We start from the raw sequence: 25,679 nt of genomic DNA on the forward strand, positions 1-25,679 counted from the left end.
AAGGACAGGGTTGTACTGCGAGTACGTCCCTACTTTCTACCTAAGGTAGTTTCTGAATAACATTTGAGTCAAAAGGTGGTTCTTCCATCTTTCTACACTCCTCCTCATCCTGGTAAGGAAGAGGAGCAACTCCATCGGTTGGATCCTAGGAGAGCTCTGAGTTTTTACATTTGTAGTATGTCCAGTGTCAGAGTGGACTATCAACTCTTTGTAGCATATGCTGGACACCGTTTGGGCCAGGCTGTTTCCAAACAGACCTTGCTAGGCGGATTATCCCTTACCATTACGGAGTGTTATCGATTGGCGGGTAAGGACCCACCTGAAGGTTTGAGGGCTCATTCTACTAGGGACGTGGCTACTTCCACCACCCTCCAACAGGGTGTTCCTATTAGGAATATTTGTAATGCCGCTAATTGGGCTCCAATCCATACATTTGTAAAACATTATTCCCTGGATACAATCCATGGTCAGGATAGGGCCTTTGGGAAGGTAGTTCTTTATTCGCAATCTAATTGGGTACCCTAAAAGTGATTATTCATTATGGGGAGCTGCCTTACACATACTTTTTTCCCACATTGGAAAACATGGAATACTACCACCTTCTTGGAAATCTAGTAACATCTTGACAGTACACAAGAAAGGAGCATGGAACGATCTCTCAAACTTTCGAATGTTAGTGATGCTCGATTATACTTCTAAAATCTTCACTAAAGTTCTCTTCTATGAACTAAACACCTGGGTCACTGACAACAAGATCCTGCCTATAAACCAGATAGGTTTTAGAAACAAATCTAGCACTTCACATAACCTGCTAATATTGAGCTCTGCCATTGAACATTCCTGGCAACACCGCAATTTAAATGTACATTGTGCTTTTATCGATTTTTCCGCCGCATTCAATACTGTCTGTAGAAATCTGTTGTGGCGGAAACTCGATAGTTGGGGGATCCCTCCTGGCCTGCTCCGTATGTTGATGAGTCTCCATGCTGATACATCTGTTTGCGTCCGTCTCAATGCACTTGGAAAACTATCTAAATCTATATCTACTCACTGCGGAGTAAAGCAAGAGTGCATGATCGCAGCCATCTTATTTAAACTATATTTGGCCGATATGCGTGATGCATTTAACATACAAGCAGCTAATCCCATAAAAGTTAAGAACGTCACTATGGGCTGGCTTGCCTATGCTGACAATCTCATTTTGTTGGATTATACGCCAGCGGGCCTGCAAATGATGTTGAATGCTCTTGTAATATATGCAGCTGCTAACGGCCTAACGATCAATATTGCAAATAGTAAAATCATGGTTTTTACCCAGCAATCTAGACCCAAAAGATTCTCCTGGACACTATCTTCCAAACCGCTCGAACAAGTGTCATCGTATACATACTTGGGTCTCACGCTCGATGACAAAATGAAATGGGACTTACATTGGGCCGACTTGAAACGGAAATGTATGATATCGGTTAATACCTTAAGTGCATTTATTCGTCGCAACAGTGACTATTGTGCATCAGCTGTTTTGTCCATCTATAACGCAAAGATTTCAGCTATGTTGTCCTATGCAATAGCGATTTGGGGCCATACATTTAGGAAACAGTTAGTCATCTTTGAAGCAAAATTACTGCGGAAGCTATTTCGCCTCCCACAATGTGTTAGCATTGAATATCTTTACCTTGAATTTAATATAAAAGGCATTTGGAACATCTATATACCAAGTGCATTTATTCGTCGCAACAATGACTATTGTGCATCAGCTGTTTTGTCCATCTATAACGCAAAGATTTCAGCTATGTTGTCCTATGCAATAGCGATTTGGGGCCATACATTTAGGAAACAGTTAATCATCTTTGAAGCAAAATTACTGCAGAAGATATTTCGCCTGCCACAATGTTTTAGCATCGAATATCTTTACCTCGTATTTAATATAAAAGGCATTTGGAACATCTATATAGCCCAATGTGTGCTATTTTTCAAACGTTTACTTACTGTGCAAACAGACAGCATCATTATCCCCTATGTGAAGGCCTTTCTAGGTCTTGCTGATAAAACTCAGATGGGTACAATCGGTGTTCTAAAGCGGACCCATAACAAATGGCTACACGAGGGTAGCAGCACATATCTTTCTGGTAATTTAAAGCTCTAGCTAAAGAAAAAACGATGTGAGGCAACATTTACAGAAAATATGCTCCACATTGGATGTATGTCCTCCACCCGTGACTATCGCATTGAGAGAATATCTAGGGCATTTTCACCATTTTACATCACCGCTTATCCCAGTCCGCATATTTTTCGCATTTATTTGCTTATCAAATTTAATGTTACATTAGTACTATCACCAAAGCGTTGGTGTAATCAATTATTGTATCGACATACTTTCTGTCGCTTATGTGGCAATCTGGTGCATGAGACAGTGTATCATTTGATCAAAGAATGCGAATGTCTAGTCAATTTACAAATTAAGTTTTTTAAAGCTTATAACAATGCAAGTACTGTGAATGAAATACCTTCCCTATGGTTGGCTTTTATGCAAGGAAATGACATAAACTTAATCTATTTTATTGTCCGTTTTTACATGTATGTCGCTGAAATTTTTAAGTGTCTTCAGTAAGTCTTGAGTGTCCTTTTGATATTTCATATCAACTGTATAAATCATTTTGTATATGTATTGTATGTCACGTGTTATACAAAGTCTTGTTGCTATACGTATATCTAATAAACTGAAACTGAAACTAAATTCTTTTCCCTCCTCCATTTACTGGTACTGCTTTGGGAGTCTGTCAAAGATGTGGAATGCGTTGGAGGACACAGTCCATTCGAAGAACAAGTTACTTACCAACTAGTAACGTTCTTTTGACTGGATGTTCCTCCAACGCATTCCACATCGCCCTCCCAGCCTGACCCTCAGGAGAACTTCCTATTCGATTCCAGCTCCCGTTTTCCGCAAGGCTAAGTGCAGTCCAGCAGGAATCAGACTGGTGCCATACGTTCTGGAGGAAAAAACTTAAACTGAGGCTACGGGTGCCGTGCGTCCTATTTATAACATCCTTTGATGTCAACCTTGACAGAGGCCTTCGAGGTACATGAACCCGACGGCATCGAAGTAGGACGCCCTCTTCCGAAAAAGTTTCCGAAGTGCACAGCTGTGGACATTACATGTCAAAGATGTGGAATGCATTGAAGGAACATCCAGTCGAAAGAATGTTACCAGTTGGTAAGTAACTTGTTCTTCACATGCTTTCTGCTCTCTGGTAACCCCTCGTTGGTTATTGGGTTCAGGTTCACTCCCTTCCCTTTTCAGTGTTTCTACTCTCTGGTTACCCCTTGTGGATTATTGGATTCGGGTTCACTTCCTCAGGGCGTTTCTATCTTTCTCCGGGTTCTAATAGCCCCCAATGGTTCTCGGATATTCTATCTGTTTTCTCGTTACTCATGCTCCTTTCTGGAGTGCTCTGGAGCTACGCCGCCCTCCCATTCCTCGGTGTGACCCGTTTCGCTGCTTGTTAATGGTGCTCTCTGTGGAGGAGGCTGTCGCTCCAGTAGCATGGGCAACAGGCTTCTTGGGTCGTCGGTTCCCTGGTTGTGGTCCTTCATCCAAGTGCCATTGTTCAGGTATGCTGCTTCTGTGCTAGTGTGGCCTCTTGGCGTCAGAAACCTTGGTGTATAAGACCTCAGCATCTGAGGTTCTCGACCCTCGGCGGTGTTCCATAGGCAATCTGCCCACCATGCATACGACGTGGTGCCGCCTCCGGGATGTCCTGGCTCTGCGCTGTAGTGCATGCTACAGCAGAGCGTTGCAATGCTCCGGCTGGCTCCTGCCTCGTGTCTGGTTCGCTCTGCAGCTACTCCTCTCCTCTAGGTAATGGTCTTGGTTCTTTTACATCCGTCTCTGTAACAATAGGCACAATGCCATTTGTTCTGAGTTTTGGTCCGCAACCAAACCAGACACAGTTAAAGGGCCCCGTACATTGGTATTTTGATTGGCCCCCATATGTCGAATAAAGGCTTGTTATTCTGATGTTAAGGGAGATGTAGTTAAGATGGATTTCTAGAATCTGTCCTCGTGGATAGATTTTAGGAGGCCACACTAGTTCAAGCGCATAGGGAGAGGTTAGCCAAAACCCAATCAAGGTGCATGTGGAGAGCAGTCAAGGCTATTCTCAGGAGAGTGTGACTGGAGTCACGAGCCCACAATGAGTCCACACAGTGAAGCACACAAATCAACTTAGACAGGAATGTATACAAATTCAATATTAATTCTAGGCTTTAAAACACACACTAAACAAAATGAAACTAGCAGGTGATATTGCACAACACTCAATAGAAATGCATATACATACGCAATAGGTGCTTAAAATGCATTCAAATCACGTAAACACTACAAGAGGTAAGTACATGAATGCAGTAAATATGGAAACCAAGTCACAAGTGAGTCACAAGAAAAATGCATCCTTGTGCCCAAATGTCACTGGAGCCACAATGCTACCCCACCCAGAGTGTATCTTGTGTTGGTGATTGTTCAAAAGAAGAGATACAACAAAGTTACTATGTAAGTAACATGTTCTTAACTTTCAGATGGTACTACCAAGGATCGAAAAGGCAGTGTAATGGAATGGTAGGATAGGACACAAACAGACTGGTTCTCAATATTCTCCTACAATATTATCCTATGGAGGACAGGAGGGAGGTTGTATTTCCCGGCACTGGTTCTGGTGAGAGGTGTCCAATAGCTGCGGGTGCAAGGATACTTCCGGTCAGGCCCAGATGCAAAGTACAACTGCGGGTGATGAAGAAATGCAAGATTCACAAATACGGGGCTCTTCAGTGCGGGTGAAGGCGAGTTCCATCAACGACCACTGCACACAGACGACTGGGCTACTCAGAACTGTACACCAGTAGTGGTTCTGAAAATCCTCCTAACACCATATGTGCAAATGTGGATGTATAGTAGTTTGTCCAATGAATTTGACAGAAAGCAAAACTATTTCTCTGTTGTTTTCTTAACATAAATTAAAAAATACACCTCTTATTTAATGAGTTGGATATGACTGTTGATGTGACATTTTGTGGTGGCATTGTACTCCGTTTTGCAATATTACATTTATATTAACCTTGAAAGATTGGTCTGCAGGATGCACTTGTATCCGTCCAGCTACATTGAGCGATATTATTCATTCATGTGTTACTCCCTGCTCTTCTGTCCTGCCTGAACAGATTTATAGCTTGCTCACTGCAATGTATGATGTGAAAAGGTGAAACTAGAAGGTGTACACATGCAGGGCAAGATGAGGGCTTTATTTGTGCAGAGATGCCTCTCCATACCTTCACTTCAGTCAGATTATGTTGAAGATTTTAAACTTGGTTTTGTTTCTGTTGTAGGAAGCAACGGGCACGAGTTCATGTTTCTTCTCAAGGGACATGAAGACCTACGTCAAGACGAGAGGGTGATGCAGCTGTTTGGACTTGTCAACACTTTGCTAGCCAATGATCCAGCCTCTCTCAGAAAAAACCTCAGGTATGTTGAACAGAATTGTAAACCAACCACGCTCAGGCTTTGATCCAGCCTCTCTCAGAAAGAACCTCAGGCATGTTGAACAGAATTGTAACCCAACCAAGTTCAAGCTTTGGATACTTAAAATGGTCCATCCACTCGTTTGGGTGAAACAAATTGCCAGCAGTGACAGTGTATTCTTTTCTCCTGATGTTTGAATGCAGCCTCTCTTCGCTATTCCTAAAGGATAGTTGGTTTGGTGGAGTTAGAGAAGTAACAGGAGATCACACCTTCTAATCAGGGCTTGTTGTAAAGCAATAGGGATTTGTGATATGGAAACTACTGTGCATATAACAGGATAGGCATGTTGTGATCTTTATTAAAGGAATAATACAGATTCTCAGGTTTTTTTCTACAGATCTCAATACCCCCCTCACTAGCATGCTCCCTCATGCTATAGCTCAACCTTGTGGTGGTACCCCACCACTATAGCCCAGGGATTCCTGTCACCCGAAATGATGGATCTCTACAGCAAGGGTTGTTTACTGTCTATTTTAAACTATCTCTACGGGAGGCCTAAAGGCCATGGCCTTCTCAGTCCCTCTCCAAGTTTCTCTCAAATGTTCCCTCTCTTTCTCTCCTAACCTACAGTGTGAGTCTTAACAACAACTTCCTTCTCTCTTTCACTCCATCGTAAGCAATATCTCTAACTTTGGTTCTCATTTACTCTCTGCATTCACAAAAATAGTCTTCCTTACTCTCACTCTCAATTGATACATCCTTTTCCCCTCTCAACACCTTACCTTCAGTCTTCCAAGGAAATATCTCCATACTCTCCGACACCAACTCTGCTCCTCAATGGTCTCTCCGCCACTCCACTGACCTCACTCGAGCAACCCACACCCAGCTTTGCCTCTCCTGGGCTTTTATAGCCCCTCGTCCTGATTCTGATGCGGTTCTGTCTTCCTTTTCCAGCTCCCTCCCTGTTTCCCCAATCAGTGTCCATATTTCCCTGTGGTTCTTCCTCTGCCAGCATGTCTGTGAGTCCAGATCCACCATTTTGGAATGGCCTCTCTCTATACAGTGTTCCGCGCCACTCACAGAGCCACGATCTTTCCCATGGCCACTATTCTGCTTGGCGTTCTCTTCCCTTCTGGTCTTACAGATACGCTGCATTGTTGGGTCTCAGTGTTTCCTGGTTCACTCTGTATTGCTGCAGTGTTTCTCCAGCTCTGATCCGCCTCATGGGTTATGTGCTTCTATTTGAGTTGTGTAGTTCCTTTGGGTTGTAGCTCCTTCTGAGTAACATGTGGTGGGGCATCTGTATACAAAGACAAAAGGGAGAACAGGACTCCGGAAGAGATGGAGAAAGGGTGCTAGACATTGGCATAGAGAATGAGGCATCATTTAAACAGCAAGCATACTTTGCGTCAGGGGGCCCAGAGACTGGGTCCCTCCCCCATGCTGCCCAACATTCCCTCGAGTGGGTGTTTCACTGTTTATGCCCTGGTAAGGGGCCCACCCAAGATTGGTGGGGCTGGAGAGGACCAAGTGCAGTAGCCAATTCATGACCTTGTCACAGATTGTAGGCTGAGAGTTGATTGTACATAACTGCTCACTCGGCTCAGTCGATATAGTCTTTATGTAGAAGAACATCAAGTTTTAAACCCAGTCTCAAACGATCATCTCAGGTATAAGGGCAGAATTCACTTTTTTGGATTTCTGCAATCTCATTTTATGGGATCCCTACCCTTTCTCCTTCATTTTGGATTTCTAATTTATTTGAGTGGTCTCAGGGAATTCTGCTGATGCCCCCTGCCCACTACATCCCTTTTTATGTTACTTAAGGTATATCGTATTGGGCCGTCCAGTCAAAGGGAGAGACGCATTGCTTTTAGGGGGCAGGCTGGTAGCAGCTAATATTTAGTTTCAGGGGTACAATTCAGTTTACTGCATTAGTAGCCCAATTTAACTTTATGGTATTAATGTTGTTTTTTGAAGTCCTACTCTGAGCCATTTTGTTTTATAGTCTTCCTATGCTCATGGAAACCATGAGGCAGGCCTTAAAATGGCTGTTCTGATCAGGCCCGCTCCTTGTGAGCCTGAGATGGCAGCCTGGTTTAAACTGGTTTAGAGCAGTTCCTGGCCCTTAACAGGACACAACATTTCCTGTGGGGGTGGGCCTTGGTCTTTGGTAGTTTTAGGGACCACCTTTATTGGCTGGGCGCCAAAACATTTGTTTTAAATCCCCTAATAGGTTTGGTGGGCTGCCAGTAGTCAGCCCCTGTAAGTGAAGGAACAAGTAGGATAAATCATGTTCCTGAGATTAAGGCTTGATTTTCAGAAAGAGAGCATGACTGCTTACTTGGTGGAAGATTGTTTTATTATTAGGGAATTTATTGTATGCTGACCTAGCTTCAGGGAACAATGGAGCAGTTTACAAGTCATTGGGGGAAGTACACAGTGAGGGAAGCAGAGATACAAAGGAGAGGGAGCTAACAACGGGGAGGGGAAGGGCAAGCGGACAATCTGGCTGCATGGGAACAACAAGCAACTAGGGGTTAGCACTCGGGAGAGGGGAGGGATGGGGGATCTCGTAGTCTAAGGTTGTCCAACAATGCCCCCGGGAATCCCTCGTACCTGAACTCTTCGTTCTTTTAGGGTCCAGGTTCCACGGTGCTCCGTTACCCCGTCTATGTCACAGCATGGTATGGCCCCCAGTCTGCAGATTGTAAAACAGCTGGGAACTGGGAACCCTCTTCCAGCACCACAGAAAGAAAAGGAACAACCACAGATGAATGTGTGTCTGGAACATCAGGGAGCGCTGGCGTGGATGTCAGGAACAGATATAGAAGATTCACAAACAAAGGAGAATACTGGAAGGTAGAAGTGCAGGGCGCAAGCAGAAATGAGAGGAAGGCAGACCTCTAAGGGCATAGACAAGGCAGAAAGGGAGAGCAGAATAGAAACAGAACAAGGACAAGGAGCGTCTCTCTCACACAGCAAGAGATTACGACGCACAGAGTGTGGCGTAGCGTCGCAATGAATGAGGCAAGGAGGGGCTATCCCCCAAAACGGTCACCATGGCAATCCCCAGTAAACAAGCAGATTGCGCATGCACGAAACTCGGCCGTGGGTCAACTGCGCATGCGCACAGCATCTAACATGGTAGTGACCATAGGGAGACGCCGGAGAGTGACACCGCGCTGTAACGGGCCTGGGGAGAGCAGACCACGGGGCCACCAGTACGCTCTCTATGGTAGGTAGGCACAACGTTGTAATGCCAGCAGTGTTGTGACAATGGTTTGGTGGGGAGTTTGTGTGGAACTAGGTGTTAGGGTTGTGCCATTACTTGAACAGGAGTTTCATGTGCTCCTTCCTGAAATGTAGAAGCAAAGGGGCAAGTCTTGTGTTGACACAGAGAAGGTTTGAGATTCTGGGTGCGCATAGCATGAAGGCCTGTCTTCTGTTTCTTTCCTTCCTGCATTGGTGGAGTTCAGGTCTGTACATGTCCTTACTTCTGGTGGATCATAAGCCTCTGCAGATGCAGAGCTTATCAGTGGGGTAGCTTGGGGAATTGGGGCAACAGCCTTATAGATGATGCTGCAGGATTTGAAGGAGAAACATGCTTGCAGTGGGAGCCAGCACAGTTCAGTGAGGGTCGGGTGATGTGGTTGAATTTGCGGAGTCTGTTGCTGGCTCGTGCTGTAGCATGTAGGACACATCTCCGGAGTTCTATTTTGGTTGCCGAAAGGCCTTTCAGAGGGGCATTGCCACCATCTACAACAGAGGCTTGGGCAGCAGATCTGACATTTTTCTGCTAGGATTAAGGACTTATTTATTTAATTTAGTTATTGAATTTATTGTTATGTGCTACATGCCCGTAGGCCTCAGGGCGCACAAGCAACAAAGACAAACAGACAAAGCCAGAGTCAGGAATACAAAGGAGCCTAGATGAGTCCTGATACACTAACCAGGTTTCTGGTTAAACACATATGCTTTTACTGCCCCCTTAAAAGCTGACAGAGAGTTGTCAGCTATCATTGTTAGTGGGAACGCATTCAGTTCTCTGGGGGCTTGAACTGGGAAGCTGCTTCCGCCGAACTTAGCCAGGTTAAACTAAGGCTGTTTAAATGTATGTTTATCACTGGAAAGAAAATGTCGAGATGGATGGTGGACAATCAGTTGCTTTGCCAGATACAGGGGGGCAATGGATGTCCAGCACTTGTAGGCTAGTGGTAGGATCTTATGGGAGATCCTGTACTTGACAGGTAACCAATGCAGTGCCTTTCTAGAATCAGTAATGTGATCCTGTCTATGTAGCCCAAAAACTGCACTATTCTGGTCTGTCTGCAGGGACTGAAGATTAGCCTGTGTTGTCCCTGACACAGGCTATTACAATAGTATAATAATAAACCACAGCCAAGGCAAGAATAGATCTGTTCTTAAGCGGAATGTATGACCTGATTTGGTAAAGAAGCCAAACCACATAGCCACAACGTGAACGAGTGTGAGATACATGGGCCTTCATACTTAATTCCATGTCGAGGTGAACGCCCAGCATTTTAACGCAATCTGAAGCCGAAATCTGGCTATTTGCAATTTTAAAGCTTTTGTAAGAGGCGTCCAGTTTGTTAAGTCGCTTATCACTAGCCACAATAAGAAGCTCTGTCTTGTTATCATTTAGAGCCAAAGAATTAGAAATCATCCAGGACTGCATTGCTGCATACACACCATTAAGGTCTTTGGAGTCTTGGACATAATTGCCAGACAGCTCAAAGACACACCTAGGTGTCATCCGCGTAGAAGGTATACAAGACACCCAGATGGTCCAATAAGTAAAGCAATGGTCTTATGTAGATATTGAAAAGTGAGAGTGAGATACAAGATCCCTGTGGGACTCCAACGTTAATATAGTTGGGGGAGGTTTGAGCATCTTCCACTGCTACTCTTGACACCCGAGGGCCAAGAAAGGATGCTATCCAATCCAGTACCTTATTGGAGCAACCCACCAAGCCCTTCAACCTGTCGACAAGAATGGAATGCTCGATCAGGTCAAAGGCCGCAGAGAGATCTAAGAGCATCAGCAATGCCAGGTGCCCTTTTTCTACAATACTGGATACAGTCATTTTAAGGTCCAAAAGGGCTGTTTCCGCCATGTGCCGTGCTCTAAATCCAGATTGCTAAGTGCCTAAGATGTTGTTTATTTCCAGAAAGTCCTGAAATTGAAGATAAGACACTTTGTATCTTGTACACGACAGTAAGGAAACTTTTGGGCAGCAGCTTATCTAACCCTGAATCAAGCCTCCTTAAGCTCTCTTTATAACGCCTCGATGCCTGCGGGCTGCATTGCGCTCTACAAATCTAAATAAATAAATAGATAACATTTGTCCAAGATCTTGAGCAGGAATGGGACGTTGGTTATTGGATGGTAGTTCTTGGCTGAATATTAATCAAGAGAACTCTTTTTAAGAAGAGGGTTATCCATACTTCCTTGTGAGAAGATGTAATCACACCCTCACTGAAAGATAGATTAACCATCCTATCAATCCATGGAATCAGAAATGCAAGAGATCCCTTGATAATACTTGCAAGACAGATGTCGCCCCTGCAAGATGTAGGTTTTAGATTGTTAACTATCTCAAAGATCTCTGCTTCTGATACCGATCCATCTTGCATTGAGATGTTAGAACAAAGTTGTTTTGTCCAGATGGCTTTTTGATGGCCAAGAATTGTATAGGGGGAATTCCTCTAGCATCATTTCACACCAAGCAGAGTCTCGCTTGATGTTAGGAGTGTTGATGCTTTTGCCCTCGACTTCCTTTAGAACTTTAAGGAGTTCACTAGATCTCGATTTGGCGTTGCTGATTTGTGTGTAATAGTGTTTAGATTATTCCTCAATAATAACATTCTTATAGTTCTTCACAGCAAAGTTATCATAAGTGATAGCCTTGGGTGATGTATGTTTCCGCCATTCCCTCTCAAGTGTTCTCTTTAAAAATCTTGATTTTCCACAGGAGGGTAATTTGGTACTATGTTGTTTTTGTCTTCCTTGCTATCTGTTCCTTGAAGGAGAGGTGTTTGTCCATGTAGAAGCCAAGGGACTTGGCTCAGATTGTCAGCTGCGGTATGAAGCCCTTGAGGTGCATCTCAGATAGCCATGCCTGGATATCAGGTTTTTCAGTGTTGTTGGTCAGCAGTTGGAATTCTGTCTTGGAGAAGTTGAGCTTCAGTTCTGTCATGATTCCTGCCCCTCGTGTCCCCAGCCCTCCAAGGTGTCAGGCTGGAGCCAGGCCATGATCACCTACATGGGCCTCAAGGGCCTGTCCATCCCTCCAAAGACCAACTTGGAGTCAGACTTGGCGCTTGTGGCACCAGACTCACTCACTCCCATAGGATAACATTGGGGATTGGACTTGTAGTGCATTGATGGGGTCAAGATGGATGCCCCCACATATTTCGGTTCCCAGAACTGCATGTGCGGTCTAGTCTTTTGGGTGTGGTTCAGCCCAAAGACACCTGGGATATCCAAAGACTATTTAAGCCACACCCAGGCTGAGAAGCATGCTTTGCGTTTTCTGCACCTGCAGCGTGACACTCACCATGTTCGGATCTGTCTCCAGTAGGCCTGCATCTTTCTTCTGCGCTCAGCTCCTGCAAGAACAAGAACACAGTTAGGAACAGCCTTACCTTGCAGCGCTTCTGCCCATCATTCATTGCTCCTTCTGTTCTGCGGGCATCTTCGGCGGTGTCATTCCATCCCGGCACGCCGCTTCCTAAGGAAAAGGGAAAAGAACAGAAAAAATGCATTAGTAAACATTCTGCAAATCTTCACTTATTTTTAAATACTGTACGAGCTTCAAATGCTTACCTGAATCCCAGCCGCTCTGGGGAGAACTCTGTCTCCGGAACTTCTCATCCATCTGCAAGAGGGAAAAGACACTCCAGGTTAGCATGGAAACATCTAGAGGCGCAGCATACCGCACTTAACCACCCCATTTGTTCTTCATAACCGGCATCCACGCTGAAAACGTTGCGGCACCTAAAAGACAAAGAAAAAGAACTCAGTTCAATGCAAATACGATAGGGGTGCATCGCGCTCTCACTCACCTTCAGCGCTACTCATCTCAGCAGCACGCCGCCATCCCCAGACGCCGGCCATCATATAAGGAAGGAAAGGAACGAAGTTAGAGAACTGTTCAAAAGATATATTTACCTGTCGGACTCTTGCCAGTGAAGTAACTAGGCAACCATGAGCCTGCATCAATCAACGTGCCTCTGCGCTGAAAGCAAGACGGAGAGCACACTATCTAAGAAAACAAGGTGGGCTGTGGATCAAAGGGAAGGGTTGGACCCCGGGGAAGAAGGCGTTCAAGCACAGAAAGACAATAGGGAGTTAAACTCTACCAATCCTGTGTTTCAGGGCCAGCCTCCAGTCGAATAGCCTCCAGGGAAGGGTTTGAGGTCGTAAGAGGTCAGAACAGGCTGAGTGACATCCCGGTGCATACCAGGTGAGCGTTACAGAATGCAAAGTCTCACATCAATATCCACCTGGGCGTCATGGAAACGTCAGAAACCGACCAGTTAGCCCACATGTTGGGCCAGCTACGTTCCGAAGTACATGCAGGCAGGCAGGAGACCAACACCCTGAGGAGAGAGTTGATAGTAGCCAAAGAACTCACTGATGATTTAAGCCGCCAACTTCTCCAGTCACAAGCAGGGCATGCACCATTGCCAGGAAGTGTGCCCTCGATGCCAGCGCCATCAGCCAATCCCGTTCAGATAACCCTTCCTGGGGCAGTTCCCTTGGCCCCGCCCGAATGATTAACAGGGGATCCCAAGAGGTTTGCAACGTTCATGAACCAGTGCCGCCTGCACTTCCTGTGTAGGCCAGGACCCTTCTCGAATGACCAATCACAGGTCGCTTTTGTGCTATCCTACCTGAGTGATAGTGCCGCGGACTGGTCTGTACCCTTTGTGGCCCAAGACAATCCTTTGCTGCATTACTTCAGGGGCTTTCAGCAGGAGATGGAAAAGCTGTTCGCCCGTCGTACTCCTGGGCAGGCATTAGACAACAAACGTCTGTCCCTACGCCAAGGGAATCAAGACCTATTAACATACATAGCCACGTTCAATAGACTCGTAGTTGAAGCCGAATGGCCAGTGGAGAAGAGAACCACGTTATTTCATCAGGGGTTGCTGGGGGAGCTCAAGGATGTTCTCGCACAAGTAGTGAACCCCCCGAAAGGCTGCTCAGAATTAATTGAGCTTGTTGTTCATCTGGATCATAGGTTGCAGGACCAAAGAACAGATCGAACCAGACCGGACCCTCGCCCTATGTGTGTGCGTTCAAAGGACAATACTGCCCGAACAACGGAAGGTTCTGGAGAACCAATGCAAATCGGGGGGGTCAGATCCCCCTTGACTAAAGCGGAAAGGGATAAAAGGAGACAGCAGCAGTTATGTCTGTACTGTGGAAGGTCAGGTAATTTCCTTAAAGAGTGCCCTGTGAAGCCACTGAGGAGGACGGTAGGGGCCACGGACAAGGAAGATACCATCAAGGAATCGGAAAACTCCCCTGCCCGGCAAGTGTAGGGTCCACTTGTCGAACGAAGAAAGTGAACTACAGACCTCCCATTTTGTCTTGATCAATCACCAACAACCATCTCGGATGCATGCAGTAAGAGCGTACATAGACAGTGGAGCCGTTGTGAATTGCATCGACCAGGATCTTGCGGCAAAGATGGGGCTTCCGTTACGCCCTAAATCAACGACCGACACTGTTACCACTGTCGACGGCACGGAAATAGCTTCTGGTCCAGTATCCCAATGCACTGCAGCTTTAACCCTTCTGTGCCAGGATGGGCACCAAGAATCTATAGTTTTCGACCTCATTACCAAGAATCTATAGTTTTCAACCTCATTAAGGCACCACAGTTCCAGTTGATTTTGGGAATGCCATGGTTGGTAGCTCACAATCCTCGAATCGATTGGTGGGCAAAAGAATTGGCCTTTCCTGAGACTTGCGCCCACACATGTTATCGCCAAGAGAAACAACCAATAGACACCAGAACCTACACGCTTACGACTGTGGCAATCGGGACCCTACCAAGTGAATACCAGGATTTTCAAGATGTCTTTCAAAAAGAACAGGTTCATACCCTGCCACCGCATAGACCATGCGATTGCCAAATCGACCTGATACCCGGCGCACAAATCCCTTGTGGGCAAATTTACTCACTCACGGAACCAGAAAAACAGCACCTGAAGGCCTATCTTGACCAATACCTGGCCAACGGGTTCATCCGTCCCTCAAAGTCTCCAGCAGCCAGTCCTCTATTCTTCATACCAAAAAAGGAGGGGGACTTGAGAACGTGCATCGACTATCGTGCACTGAACCAGATTACCGTAAAAAATCGCTACCCCCTGCCACTGATCCCTGAATTGCTTGATCAAGTCAAAGATGCCCAAATCTACACAAAACTAGACCTGAGGGGGGCATATCACCTTGTTCGTGTAAAACAGGGGTATGAATGGAAAACTGCTTTTCGCACCCAATACGGCCTGTACGAATATCAAGTAAAAATGTCCTTTGGCCTTTGCAACGTGCCTGCTGCATTTCAATACTTCATGAACGATGTCCTACGGGAATTGATTGATGTCTGTGCTCTAGTGTACATCGACGATATCCTAGTATATTCCGCATCAAAGCAGGACCACGTTAAACAAGTCCGATCCGTATTGGAGAAACTCCGTCAACACCAGCTCTATGCCAAGCTCGAAAAGTGCTCATTCCACGTCTCTGAGGTGGAATTCCTGGGCTTTATTCTCAGCCCGAATGGAATCTGAATGGATGTACACAAGGTAGATGCTATCCTGAACTGGCCATCCCCAAATTCATTCAAGGGGGTTCAAAGTATGCTGGGTTTTGCAAACTTCTACCGCCGGTTCATCCCAGGATTTTTGCAAATCGTGCATCCCATCACGTCATTACTAAGGAAAAGTGACAAAAAGTTCCAGTAGACAACAGAAGCTGAGGAGGCTTTCCAGGAACTCAAAGCAAGATTCACATCTGCCCCAATCTTACGCCACCCTTGCCCTGATCTCCCATACCTGGTGGAAACGGACGCCTCAAGCATGGCTATGGGAGCCGTCCTCTCACAAAAGGACCCCGAAACGGGCCAGTTACACCCTGTTGCCTTTTGGTCGCGTAAATTCACACCCCCTGAACTCAATTACGTTATCACAGACAAAGAACTCCTGGCCATTAAGTCAGCCTTTAAGGCATGGCGGCACTACCTCTTGGGCGCCAGACACACAATCACCGTAATAACAGACCACCAGAACCTCCAGTACCTAAAAAACGGCAAAGGCCCAATCCTCATGACAACTACGTTGGGCTCTTTTTTTTGCTGAATATGACTACGTGATTACATTTCGACCAGGGGTGAAAAACGGGAAGGCTGATGCCCTTTCCCGTATGGGGGTGGTAGAGCAAGGGTATCAGACCCCTCACCCAACAGCAATCATCCTGAGTGACAAGCTCCTAGGAATCACAGCAACCATAACTCAGAAAGAATTACATGAAGAAATCCAAAACCTGATGAGTCCGGAGTAATTACAAGCATGGAGTGCACAAGGAGAACATTACATGATAAAAGATCAGTTGCCCTACTTCAGGAATCATTTATTCTTACCAAACCAAGAACTACGAGAACAAGTCATGTCCGGTTATCATGATTCCTTGATCCAGGGCCACCCCGGAATCGCTAAAACCCTAGCCAAGGTAAAACGAAATTATTGGTGGCCCACGTGGCGTAAAGACATTATCCAATTCATCAGAAACCCGGCTCTTCTATCACAACCATTGGAAATCCCACCAACACCCTGGCACACGTTGTCCCTCGAGTTTATTACTGACTTACCACCCAGTCAAGGGTTTAACACTATTCTTGTGGTCGTGGACCTATTTTCAAAAATGCCACATTTCATTCCTCTTAAGGGGCTCCCAAATGCTTCCACTCTTGCAAAGGTATTTCTTGAAGGCATCGTACGGCTCCATGGGTTTCCTTCAGTTTTGGTCTCAGACCTAGGTACTCAATTTGTATCTAACTTCTGGAGAAAATGCTGCTCTATGGCCAAGATCGACATCCGGCTATCCACCAGTCACCATCCCCAAACGGATGGTCAAACTGAGAGGACAAATCAGACGCTCGAGCAGTATCTGCGTTGCATGTTACACCAAGCTGAAGGAAGCTGGTTCGACCTATTATGGATAGCTGAATATGCTTATAATAATTCCCTACACACCAGCACTGGGCAGGCACCCTTTTATACCATGTATGGCAGGCACCCACGTACTTCTGAGTTGGACGTTCCTACAACCCTGGAAATGCCAGCAGTCAAAACCTTGCACACAACCATTTCTCAAACCTTTAAAAGGGCAGCTGAACACCTACTTCAAGCTAAGAATCACCAAAAGAAGTTTGCTGATCAACACCGAGCAAAGGCCCCCAACTACCAAGTGGGAGACAAAGTCTGGCTGGCGTCTAAACACATGTCCATTAAAGGAGCCCAAACTTTCCTGGTTCATGATAGAGGGCAAACACTACCAGTTCAGAGTGCTACCCTTCGGCATAGCATCAGCGCCGAGAGTATTTACGAAGGTACTGGCAGTGTCAGCGGCCCACCTGCGCAGTTTGTCCATTCCAGTATACCCTTACCTCGACGATTGGCTCATAACAGGGGATTCTTATGAAACATGCTTCTCAAATACCCAAAAGACTGTAGACCTTTTGTTTCAACTGGGCTTCTCCATCAACGAGAAGAAGTCCAGTTTAGACCCCAGCCAGATCAAACAATTCCTAGGAGCTCTAATTTGAACAAAGGTCGGCCTCATCTTTCCCTCCAACGAGAGGGTCCAAAACATGCTGTTTCAAATCCCTCAATATGTGGCCGGTCGAGAGGTGACGGTACGCAAAGCAATGCGCTTACTAGGAATGATGGCGTCATGTATTTATTTGGTACCTCACGCGCGCCTGCGCATGCGCCCAATGCAAGAGTAGCTCAACAGCCAGTGGTGTCAGGCCAGTGGACAATGGGACAATCTAGTGGTGGTCTTGCAGGCCTTGGTTCTCTCGGTACGTTGCTGGTCAAAGGAAAACCTGGTAATAGGGAAAGCATTCGCCACCCCCGCATTGGAAGCCACTCTAACCACAGACGCATCCCTCACAGGATGGGGGGGCTCACCTATCCCATCAGACTGCTCACGGAGTTTGGACTCCGAGCGTAGCATCCAAGCACATAAACTTACTGGAGCTACTAGCTGTGTTCAAGGCACTGAAAGCCTTCCAGGCACACCTGCAAGGGAAGACAGTGATCATCCTCACAAACAGCACCACAGCCATGTACTACCTCAACAAGCAAGGGGGCACTCACTCTCCAGGACAGTCCAAGTCGTCCCAGAACATCTGGAAGTGGGCTCTCAAACACAACATGTTCCTACTATCACAACATGTACCAGGGGAACCCAATCTGCTAGCAGACAAACTCAGCAGAGACTTCCCTCTGCCCTCAGAGTACGAATGGCGGTTACACGAAGACATTGTCTTCGACGTCTTCACACAATAGGGATTCCCAGAAATAGATCTGTTCGCAACTCTGGAGAACTCCCAATGCCAAGATTACGCCTCCAGGTACCCCCAGAACCAATCCAAGGGGAACGGTCTATCGATACCATGGTCAGGGAAATTTGTTTACGCTTTTCCCCCCCGACTCCCCTTCTCAACAAGATAGTGCACAAGATGCACCAGGAACAAGTTACCATGATACTGGTGGCCCCTATGTGGGCCAGACAGCCTTGGTTCGCTCACTTGATGGAGATGTCCCTATCTCCTCCAGTGAAACTTCCCTGCCCGTACAACATGCTGTCACAGGACAAGGGCAGGACACTACATCCATGCCCTCAGACCATGAACTTAGCAGCATGGCTCCTGAGATCATAGAATTTGGACATTTACAACTCCCGCAGAGATGCATGGACATTCTGGACACTCGTCACTGTTATTCTAGCAAATGGAAAAGATTTGTCATCTGGTGAGGGGAAGGAGCATCAACCCGGTTGACTGCTCTCCCACACAAATTGTTCTGTACCTGACTCACCTCCTAGACTCAGGGTTGGTGTTTAACTCTATTAAAGTCCATTTAGCTGCACTTTCCGCATACATCAGTTCCCAACTTAAAGTTTCATGGTGGAAAGTCCCAGTTATTAAAGCCTTCATGGAAGGAGTGAAGAGGATCCACCCTCCCAAAGCTAATCCGGCTCCCGGATGGGACCTAAATGTGGTACTAACCAGGCACATGGGGTCTCCCTTTGAACCCATGAACAAAGTAACACTTAAAGACCTCACTCTTAAGACTGCTTTTCTAATAGCTATCACCTACATTAGAAGAGTAAGTGAACTACAAGCGCTCTCTGTACTAGACCCCTTTGTAACAATTCACAAGGATAAGGTGGTTCTACGCACACATCCTAGGTTTGCACCAAAATGTATCTTTAAATTCCATGTCAACCAATCTACAGAACTACGAACCTTCTTTCAAAATCCTTCAAACTTAGGTGAGAAGAGCCTGCATACACTGGATGTTCGCAGAGTCTTGATGTTTTATATGGAAAGAACTAGACCATTGAGAAAGACTAATCAGTTATTTGTCTCGGTGGCAGCAGGAAGAGAAGGAGATGCAGTTTCAAAATCCACTATTTCTAGATGGATTGTACAATGCATCACTCTGTTACACTCTTGCTAAGAGAGAACTACCCTTTTAGCCAAGAGCACACTCCACTCGAGGCACCGGGGCTTCCATAGCTTTCATTGCAAATGTCCCTCTTGAGTCCATTTGCAAAGCGGCAACCTGGAGTTCTGTTCACACCTTTACAAAACACTACTGTCTAGATGCCCACTCTAGATCTGATTCCCAGGTGGGGCAAGCAGTACTAAGACATCTTTTTTCTACTGTTCCTTCTCACAACCCACCTCCAACTCCGGGTACTCCTCGCTAGTCTATGCACAGCATGTGATTCTAAGCAGATTAACAAACATCAGAAGACAATGCATTACTTACCGTAAAAGCATTTCTGGTGGTTGTGTCTGCTTAGATTCACATGTGCCCACCCTTCCTCCCCGCTCGGATGGAAGGTACATAGACTTTCTTCTATATCTCTCTTTTCTGTACTCACTCACGTCTAATAGGCTTCCTCGGGGCAGAAAAAATACAAACAGAGGGACCTCAACGCGTGAGGGATTGTGGGTACACTGCACGTCACTATAGGCATAGTGTTACAGACACGCCTTGTCGGCGTCCCCTTTTTTCGACTACGAAAAACAAAATGCAATACTCCGCAGTGACCACTGGATGTCGGACTATGCACAGCATGTGAATCTAAGCAGATACAACCATCAGAAATGTTTTTACGGTAAGTAATGCATTGTCATATCTGGCATCAGACGAGACACCAACTGGCTTTCTATCCATGAGCGAATTCAACTAAAAACATCCTCCCTAATATTCAAATGCCTCAATAATTCAGCTCCTCCCTACCTTGCCAAACAATTCACCAAAAACAACTGAACTTACCATACTAGATCTTCAAATGCCGGCTATTTACAAGTGCCCAGGTATAAGCTTAACAAAGCAGGGGGCAGTAGCTTCCCCGTAATGGCTTCTCAATTATGGAACTCATTGCCTACTACCCTATGAATGGTTCAGTCTTTCTACAAATTCAGGAAAGAAACCAAACTTTGGATCACTTCTAAAGACCTACCATTGTAGATCACCACACCCTATGTAGGCCCTCATCATGTATATATTTAACCTGCTGACCTGACAATGCAGAATGTCCTGCAATCTTTCAATATGTATATTATGTATATTATCTGTAAATATATCTATGCAACTTTATGCTTCACTGTAATGCCACTATGTGTTACTAAGTAAATGCATATCCTTGTAACTTGCGCCCAGTTACCTCCGGGTTGGGAGCGCATTATAAACAAATAAACAAACAAGATTATTTTGGGTATATCCGTGTTTTACCATTCGGCAGGCAGGGAGCTTCCGGTGGGCATCAGGGCACATTCAACCAGAGGGGTTTCAGCTTCTACAGCCCTTCAGAGGGGAGTCCCTGTTAGGGACATATATCGTGACCCACTTGGTCGTCTTTGCATAAATTCACCAAGCATTATGACTTGGATGTTGCATGAGGAGCTGATGCACGGTTTGGTAGGGCAGTTCTGCAGAATCTACTTGTTTAACACTTTCTGCCCTCCTCCGTTGTTCTAAATGCTTGGGGAGTCTATCAAGGTGAGGAATCTGCAGGAGAAAAGCTATCCATTGAAGGAGAAATTACTTGCCGTAATGATCTTTCTATTGATTCTTCTCCCACAGATTCCTCATCGACCCTCCCATCCATCCCCGCTCAGAAAGTCCTTGTGGCTTAACGCTTCTGTCCAAATGAGAAGACATCTGATGATGGCTCTTAGATGACCGCTTCTGTCTTGTCAGTCTTGTTTTTTTTTGTATTTTTTTTGTATGTTTTTATTTGTTGTTTAAAAAAATAATAATAATTTCGAAAATGTGTGGGATCGCCCTGTTGGGATGTATCCTCTTAAGTTTTTTACAGGCTGATTAGCCGCCTTTTAGTTTTCCTCTAAAGTGTTCAGGCATTGGGGGGGGGGGAACTGAAGCATGGGGCGTAGTGACGTATTATATATACGACACCTGAAGTCACTTCCGGAGCCGATGATTGAGCACCGAGCAAGATGGATCGACAGCTGAGTCGGGGTCCACTACACCCCCTGTCCTAGAGTTTTGGAGCAGCAGAGCTGGATGATGGATATTTATCAAGATGAGGCTACTGCGGGGGAAGAATCCATAAAAAGATCATTACGGTAAGTAATTTCTCCTTTTCCTCTGCCTCATCCTTCTAAAGCAGAAGAGTGATTCCATTGGCTTGACCCGGTGCGGGCCCTCAGCTACTATGTCTCTCGGAGATGTGAGGCTAGAAAGAGGACCAGCTTTTCATTGGTTACGCTGGTGCTCGTGCTGGCAGGTTTGTGACCAAACAGCCTCTGTCAATGTGAATCATTCTCTGCATCTCGGAATGCTATGATTTTGAGAGTCTATCATGAATGAGGAATCCATGCAATTAAGGAATCCATTAGAAGAACACATTTATTACCTCTCTGTAATGTTCTTTCTGTTGGATGTTCCTCCCACGGATTTCTCATCACTTTCCCTACCTGCCTCTCTTGGTGGATGGTACACCATCGGTTGCGCAGTCCCTCAGCATCATTGGATTGAACGGAGTTCATGGGGCACGACACCTCAATATTTACCGGCCCCAATGTCCTATCCCGTTTGCGGCGCCTAGAGGCGTTGGACGGAGCCAATGCAAACCTGTGCTCCGCGCCTCGCAGCAGAGAATATTCCAAAGAGCGGTGTGAGAAACCTGAGGGTATCCTCACTCTTAACTCCCCTTGATCCTCTTCCCAGGTGGCCAAGGAAAGACCATCACTTTTGGATCCTGGCCCTGGGGGTGGGGAAGCGAGGGAGGATCACCTGGGTGGAGGGTCCTCTGGGATTGGGGTAACCACACGCAAGACATAGTATCCCCCTCTCCCTATAGATGACCAACCTAACCCTCCTCTAACCTTTATGGGCTACTTCAAGACCTCTCCTCTCATTTCCCCACATTTAACTGTTGAGAATACTGGGATGAGGAAGAGGAGACTGAGAGTAATGAAGACTACACCTTCATTTTACCACTCTGGTAATGGGACGAGGAAGATGCCTGCAGAGTATGGTGAGAGTCAGGCATGTCCTCTTGATCATAGTCAGGCAAACCTAATTAAGGGTCCACACCTGTCGTGGCCAAGAGCGTTCCCCTTCCCAAGGGCCAGCATCAGCTTGCAGCAACTAAGCAATTCCAGGAGATGAAGGGCAGAGACACAGACTGATGGTAAATCAAGCATCTTCTATTCGGGAGCCAAACACAGCATACAGAGACATTATCAGCGGGGAAGTAGGAACACACCATGCAAGTGTTCTAGCAGTGTGGCACACAGAGCTCTCTCTAGGGCCCCCACCATAAAGTGCTGGTTTATATAGCATATCATAGGCAAACACTAAAATGTTTCTGTACTTTCACAATGGGGGTGTTACTTGGCACGAGATTACAGACATTTGGCATGAACTGTCGACAACTTGTGTCCGTGTGACGCAGCCCTGCAGGGACATCGAGTTGCATTATGAATAAGCGGCATTCGCAGAAACACCCTCTGTTATCTCCCATGCATGGGGCTAATGTTAAACTTGTAGGTAATAAGTGGAAGGGAAGGTCTGACGTGTTCCCTGTGTAGTCTTGGTGGACCAGTGACACACCTGCATACCACAACATGACAGAAGGCATCGAATAAGAAAAGCTATCATTGCCAAAGCGGCAATTATAACAACACTAATTAAAATATCATGTAGAATGGACGATACCTGTGAACTCAAAGTGTTTGAAAGCGGTGAAAGAGATCGAAGTATATGGAACAAATGCAGTTGGTCTCTTTGGAGGTAATGCATTGACGTTGTTGTGGTAGAAGAATTCACGGGGAAAGGGGTTGCAATATTGGGACAAGAACAAACATTCATCAGAAAGGTATAACACCATTCAGCAAGATTGAGTGGGACAGGGATGTAGGGAATCCCCCCAATGGCGTACATAGGAGTGTGGGAGCATATCTAGCAATCAAAAGCATTTATTAGGTCTGCATAGGCCTGAGAGAAATTGAGAACGGTGTTAGTGTCTGGGTGTAAGATGGTGGGTGTAGGGTGAGGCAGAATCGATAACATGGTCATGAACAGCAACAATGGTGCAAATACTTCACATTTAATAAGGTAGTAGCAGCCCAACCCTACGCAGATTGGGCCTTATGCCCAAAAGTTCCAAAGAGTGTCCGTCCTTCCAGGAATGGGTAGACAGGAGGGTCGATGATGCAAAAGTTCAGGATCCCTGCCAGGATGATGATGACAGATGCGTAGAGCTGGAAGAAATCCACTGCAGTGCTGAGCCCGCCAAGCTGGCCTCCAAAAACCCATTTGACTGGAGCACTTATGCATCTATACTCCAGGTACGCAGCGTTACTGTGGCTGTTTGGTGACAAAAAACGTTGAGAGCGATGGGCCAACCGCAGGACACAAACGTAGCAAACTTTTGAGAGCAATGGGCCACCCATATGAGACAAGTGTAGTAAAAAGCGAGTTTGAGCGATGGGTCACCTGCCGGAGACAATGTCACAAAAACGTTTTAGAGCGATGGGTCACCCGCTGAAGTCAGGTAAGATGGTGGGCGCACTCCTCAAATTGTACTTTGGGACAGGTAGCGGAACTTCATTGTCAAGGCGTGCTGGAGGTCAAATTCAACAGTGATTTAGCTGCAGGGAAACCAGTGGGCTGCTGAAGATGGGTCCCTTTCTCCTGTACCCCTGCAGATTGCAGCTTTGCTTTGTCTTTGGTGATGTTGGACGGCGGGTTGCCTTTGTCCTGTACTTCTTGCTGTTTATCGTCTAGTGGAGATGCTGCTTTCACACACTGGCTGGCGTGGACTGAGGCTTTCGTTGTCGGGAACTTTCCAGCGAGGATGCAGGGATTATTTTCGCTGATGTACTTTCAGGACCACCTAATCTCCCGGCAGGAGGCTTTGGCACGGCGTTTCAGGTGATAGAGGTAGAACTTCTTGACTTTGCTGGAAGTGAGAACTGACAACAAGCATTAGTCTTTTGCAATATGCGACAACAAGATCATCATTCAGTTGTAAGTCACAGAGCTCAGGAAGATGGTGAAGTAACTGCTATTTGCATGGGCCTCCCCGTAAGGATCTCGTGGGGGGGGAGAGACCTCTGTCAGAGTTTATGGAACTGGAAGGGCAGGATGGAAAGAGATACAGTCACAAACAAATTGGTAAAAACAGTCAGTTGGTCTAGATAGGCAGTTATAGGGTATTCACGTTTGTTCTATTTGCAAGATGCGATCTTTCATCAGCCATATTTGACCAAGTATTTTATTTGATGAGGGCGGTAAGGTCAGTAATAAAAGCAGTAATATCCTCATCTTCCTCTAGTGTGTCAGGCCATTAGAGTTTGTCCATAATTTGATTTTGTATAGAGTGTCTTTGAGCACAGCTTGTAGGAGTTGTTTAAGGTCCCCAATGGCAGGATCATAACAGGCAATCACTGTGTCCAAAGTAGGGAATTGTTATAAGTCGGTGGAGCTTCAGGGAGTGTGAATCCTCATAGGTTCTGCATCACTATGAGCCTGAGGGAAGGTGCACATAGGCATAAGGGTGGATGGAGCGGTAGATGTTGAGGCGTCCACAGTGTGTAGGGGTGGGGGGGGCGCTCAGATATAAACAAATGTGACAATTGAATATCTTGTTGGTAAGTTGTCCTGGCCTGGATTTAAAAGGGTTGGCGTTGGACAGTGCTTGCAGGTCCTCCATGTATTTCTGGCATATTGAGTCAGGCATGCACCTGTAGGACTGGGGGGGCTATGCAGGGGAGTGGATGTAGATTGAGGTGGGAACCTACTTTGCTGAGAGCAGGTCCAGTGTGGCGTGTAAGTAGAGGCTGCTGTTGGTGGAATTGGAGGCGGGGTAAGGGGTAGGATGATGAAGTTGTGGCGGGAGTGGAAGACAAGGCAGCCGGGGTGCAGCCAGGGTTGTGAGAGCTAGGGGAGGGTGGTGGGGGTAGCTGGTCTGGCAGCTTGCTTTGGCATTGGCGGTTGGGGGAGTGTGACAGTTGGCGGTGGCATGGCGAGTGTAGGTGGTGGGGGCGGAAAAGGAGGTTTGCCTGTCCTCAGGTGAGGCGAGCATGGTGCTATTCCATCTAAAAGGTCTACAGGTGGTGCTGGGGCTTCTTTAGCAGTGTCAGCAGAAACACTTGGGTCTAGGTCTGTTTTGCGAGTGTGTCTACTGTTTTGGAGGCATGCATGTATATGCACTAATTTATCTGTAGCATGAAAGTGTGCTGGGGAACAGTAGCACACAATCTTGACAAAGCCAACAATAAATCAAGAAATGAAACCCAAAATCAATTCATCAAAGAAAATGACAATTACAAGTAACCCCAAGGAAATATGGCAATTC

The 25,679-nt window shown here is 46.1% G+C and overlaps 1 protein-coding gene across 4 annotated transcripts in view; it reads left to right on the forward strand.

Moving 5' to 3' along the window:
- The window catches only part of MTOR (mechanistic target of rapamycin kinase), a 2,476,747-nt gene that overhangs the window by 1,881,333 nt on the left and 569,735 nt on the right, over nucleotides 1–25,679 (forward strand). For all 4 annotated transcript variants that reach the window (XM_069609933.1, XM_069609934.1, XM_069609936.1 and 1 more), the window contains one exon: nucleotides 5,380–5,515. In XM_069609933.1, the coding sequence (XP_069466034.1) occupies nucleotides 5,380–5,515 (136 nt within the window). The remainder of the gene's footprint in view (nucleotides 1–5,379; nucleotides 5,516–25,679) is intronic.

The sequence above is a fragment of the Ambystoma mexicanum genome, chromosome 8 (assembly GCF_040938575.1).
Source record: "Ambystoma mexicanum isolate Mex_15411 chromosome 8, UKY_AmexF1_1, whole genome shotgun sequence".
Classification (NCBI taxonomy): domain Eukaryota; kingdom Metazoa; phylum Chordata; class Amphibia; order Caudata; family Ambystomatidae; genus Ambystoma; species Ambystoma mexicanum.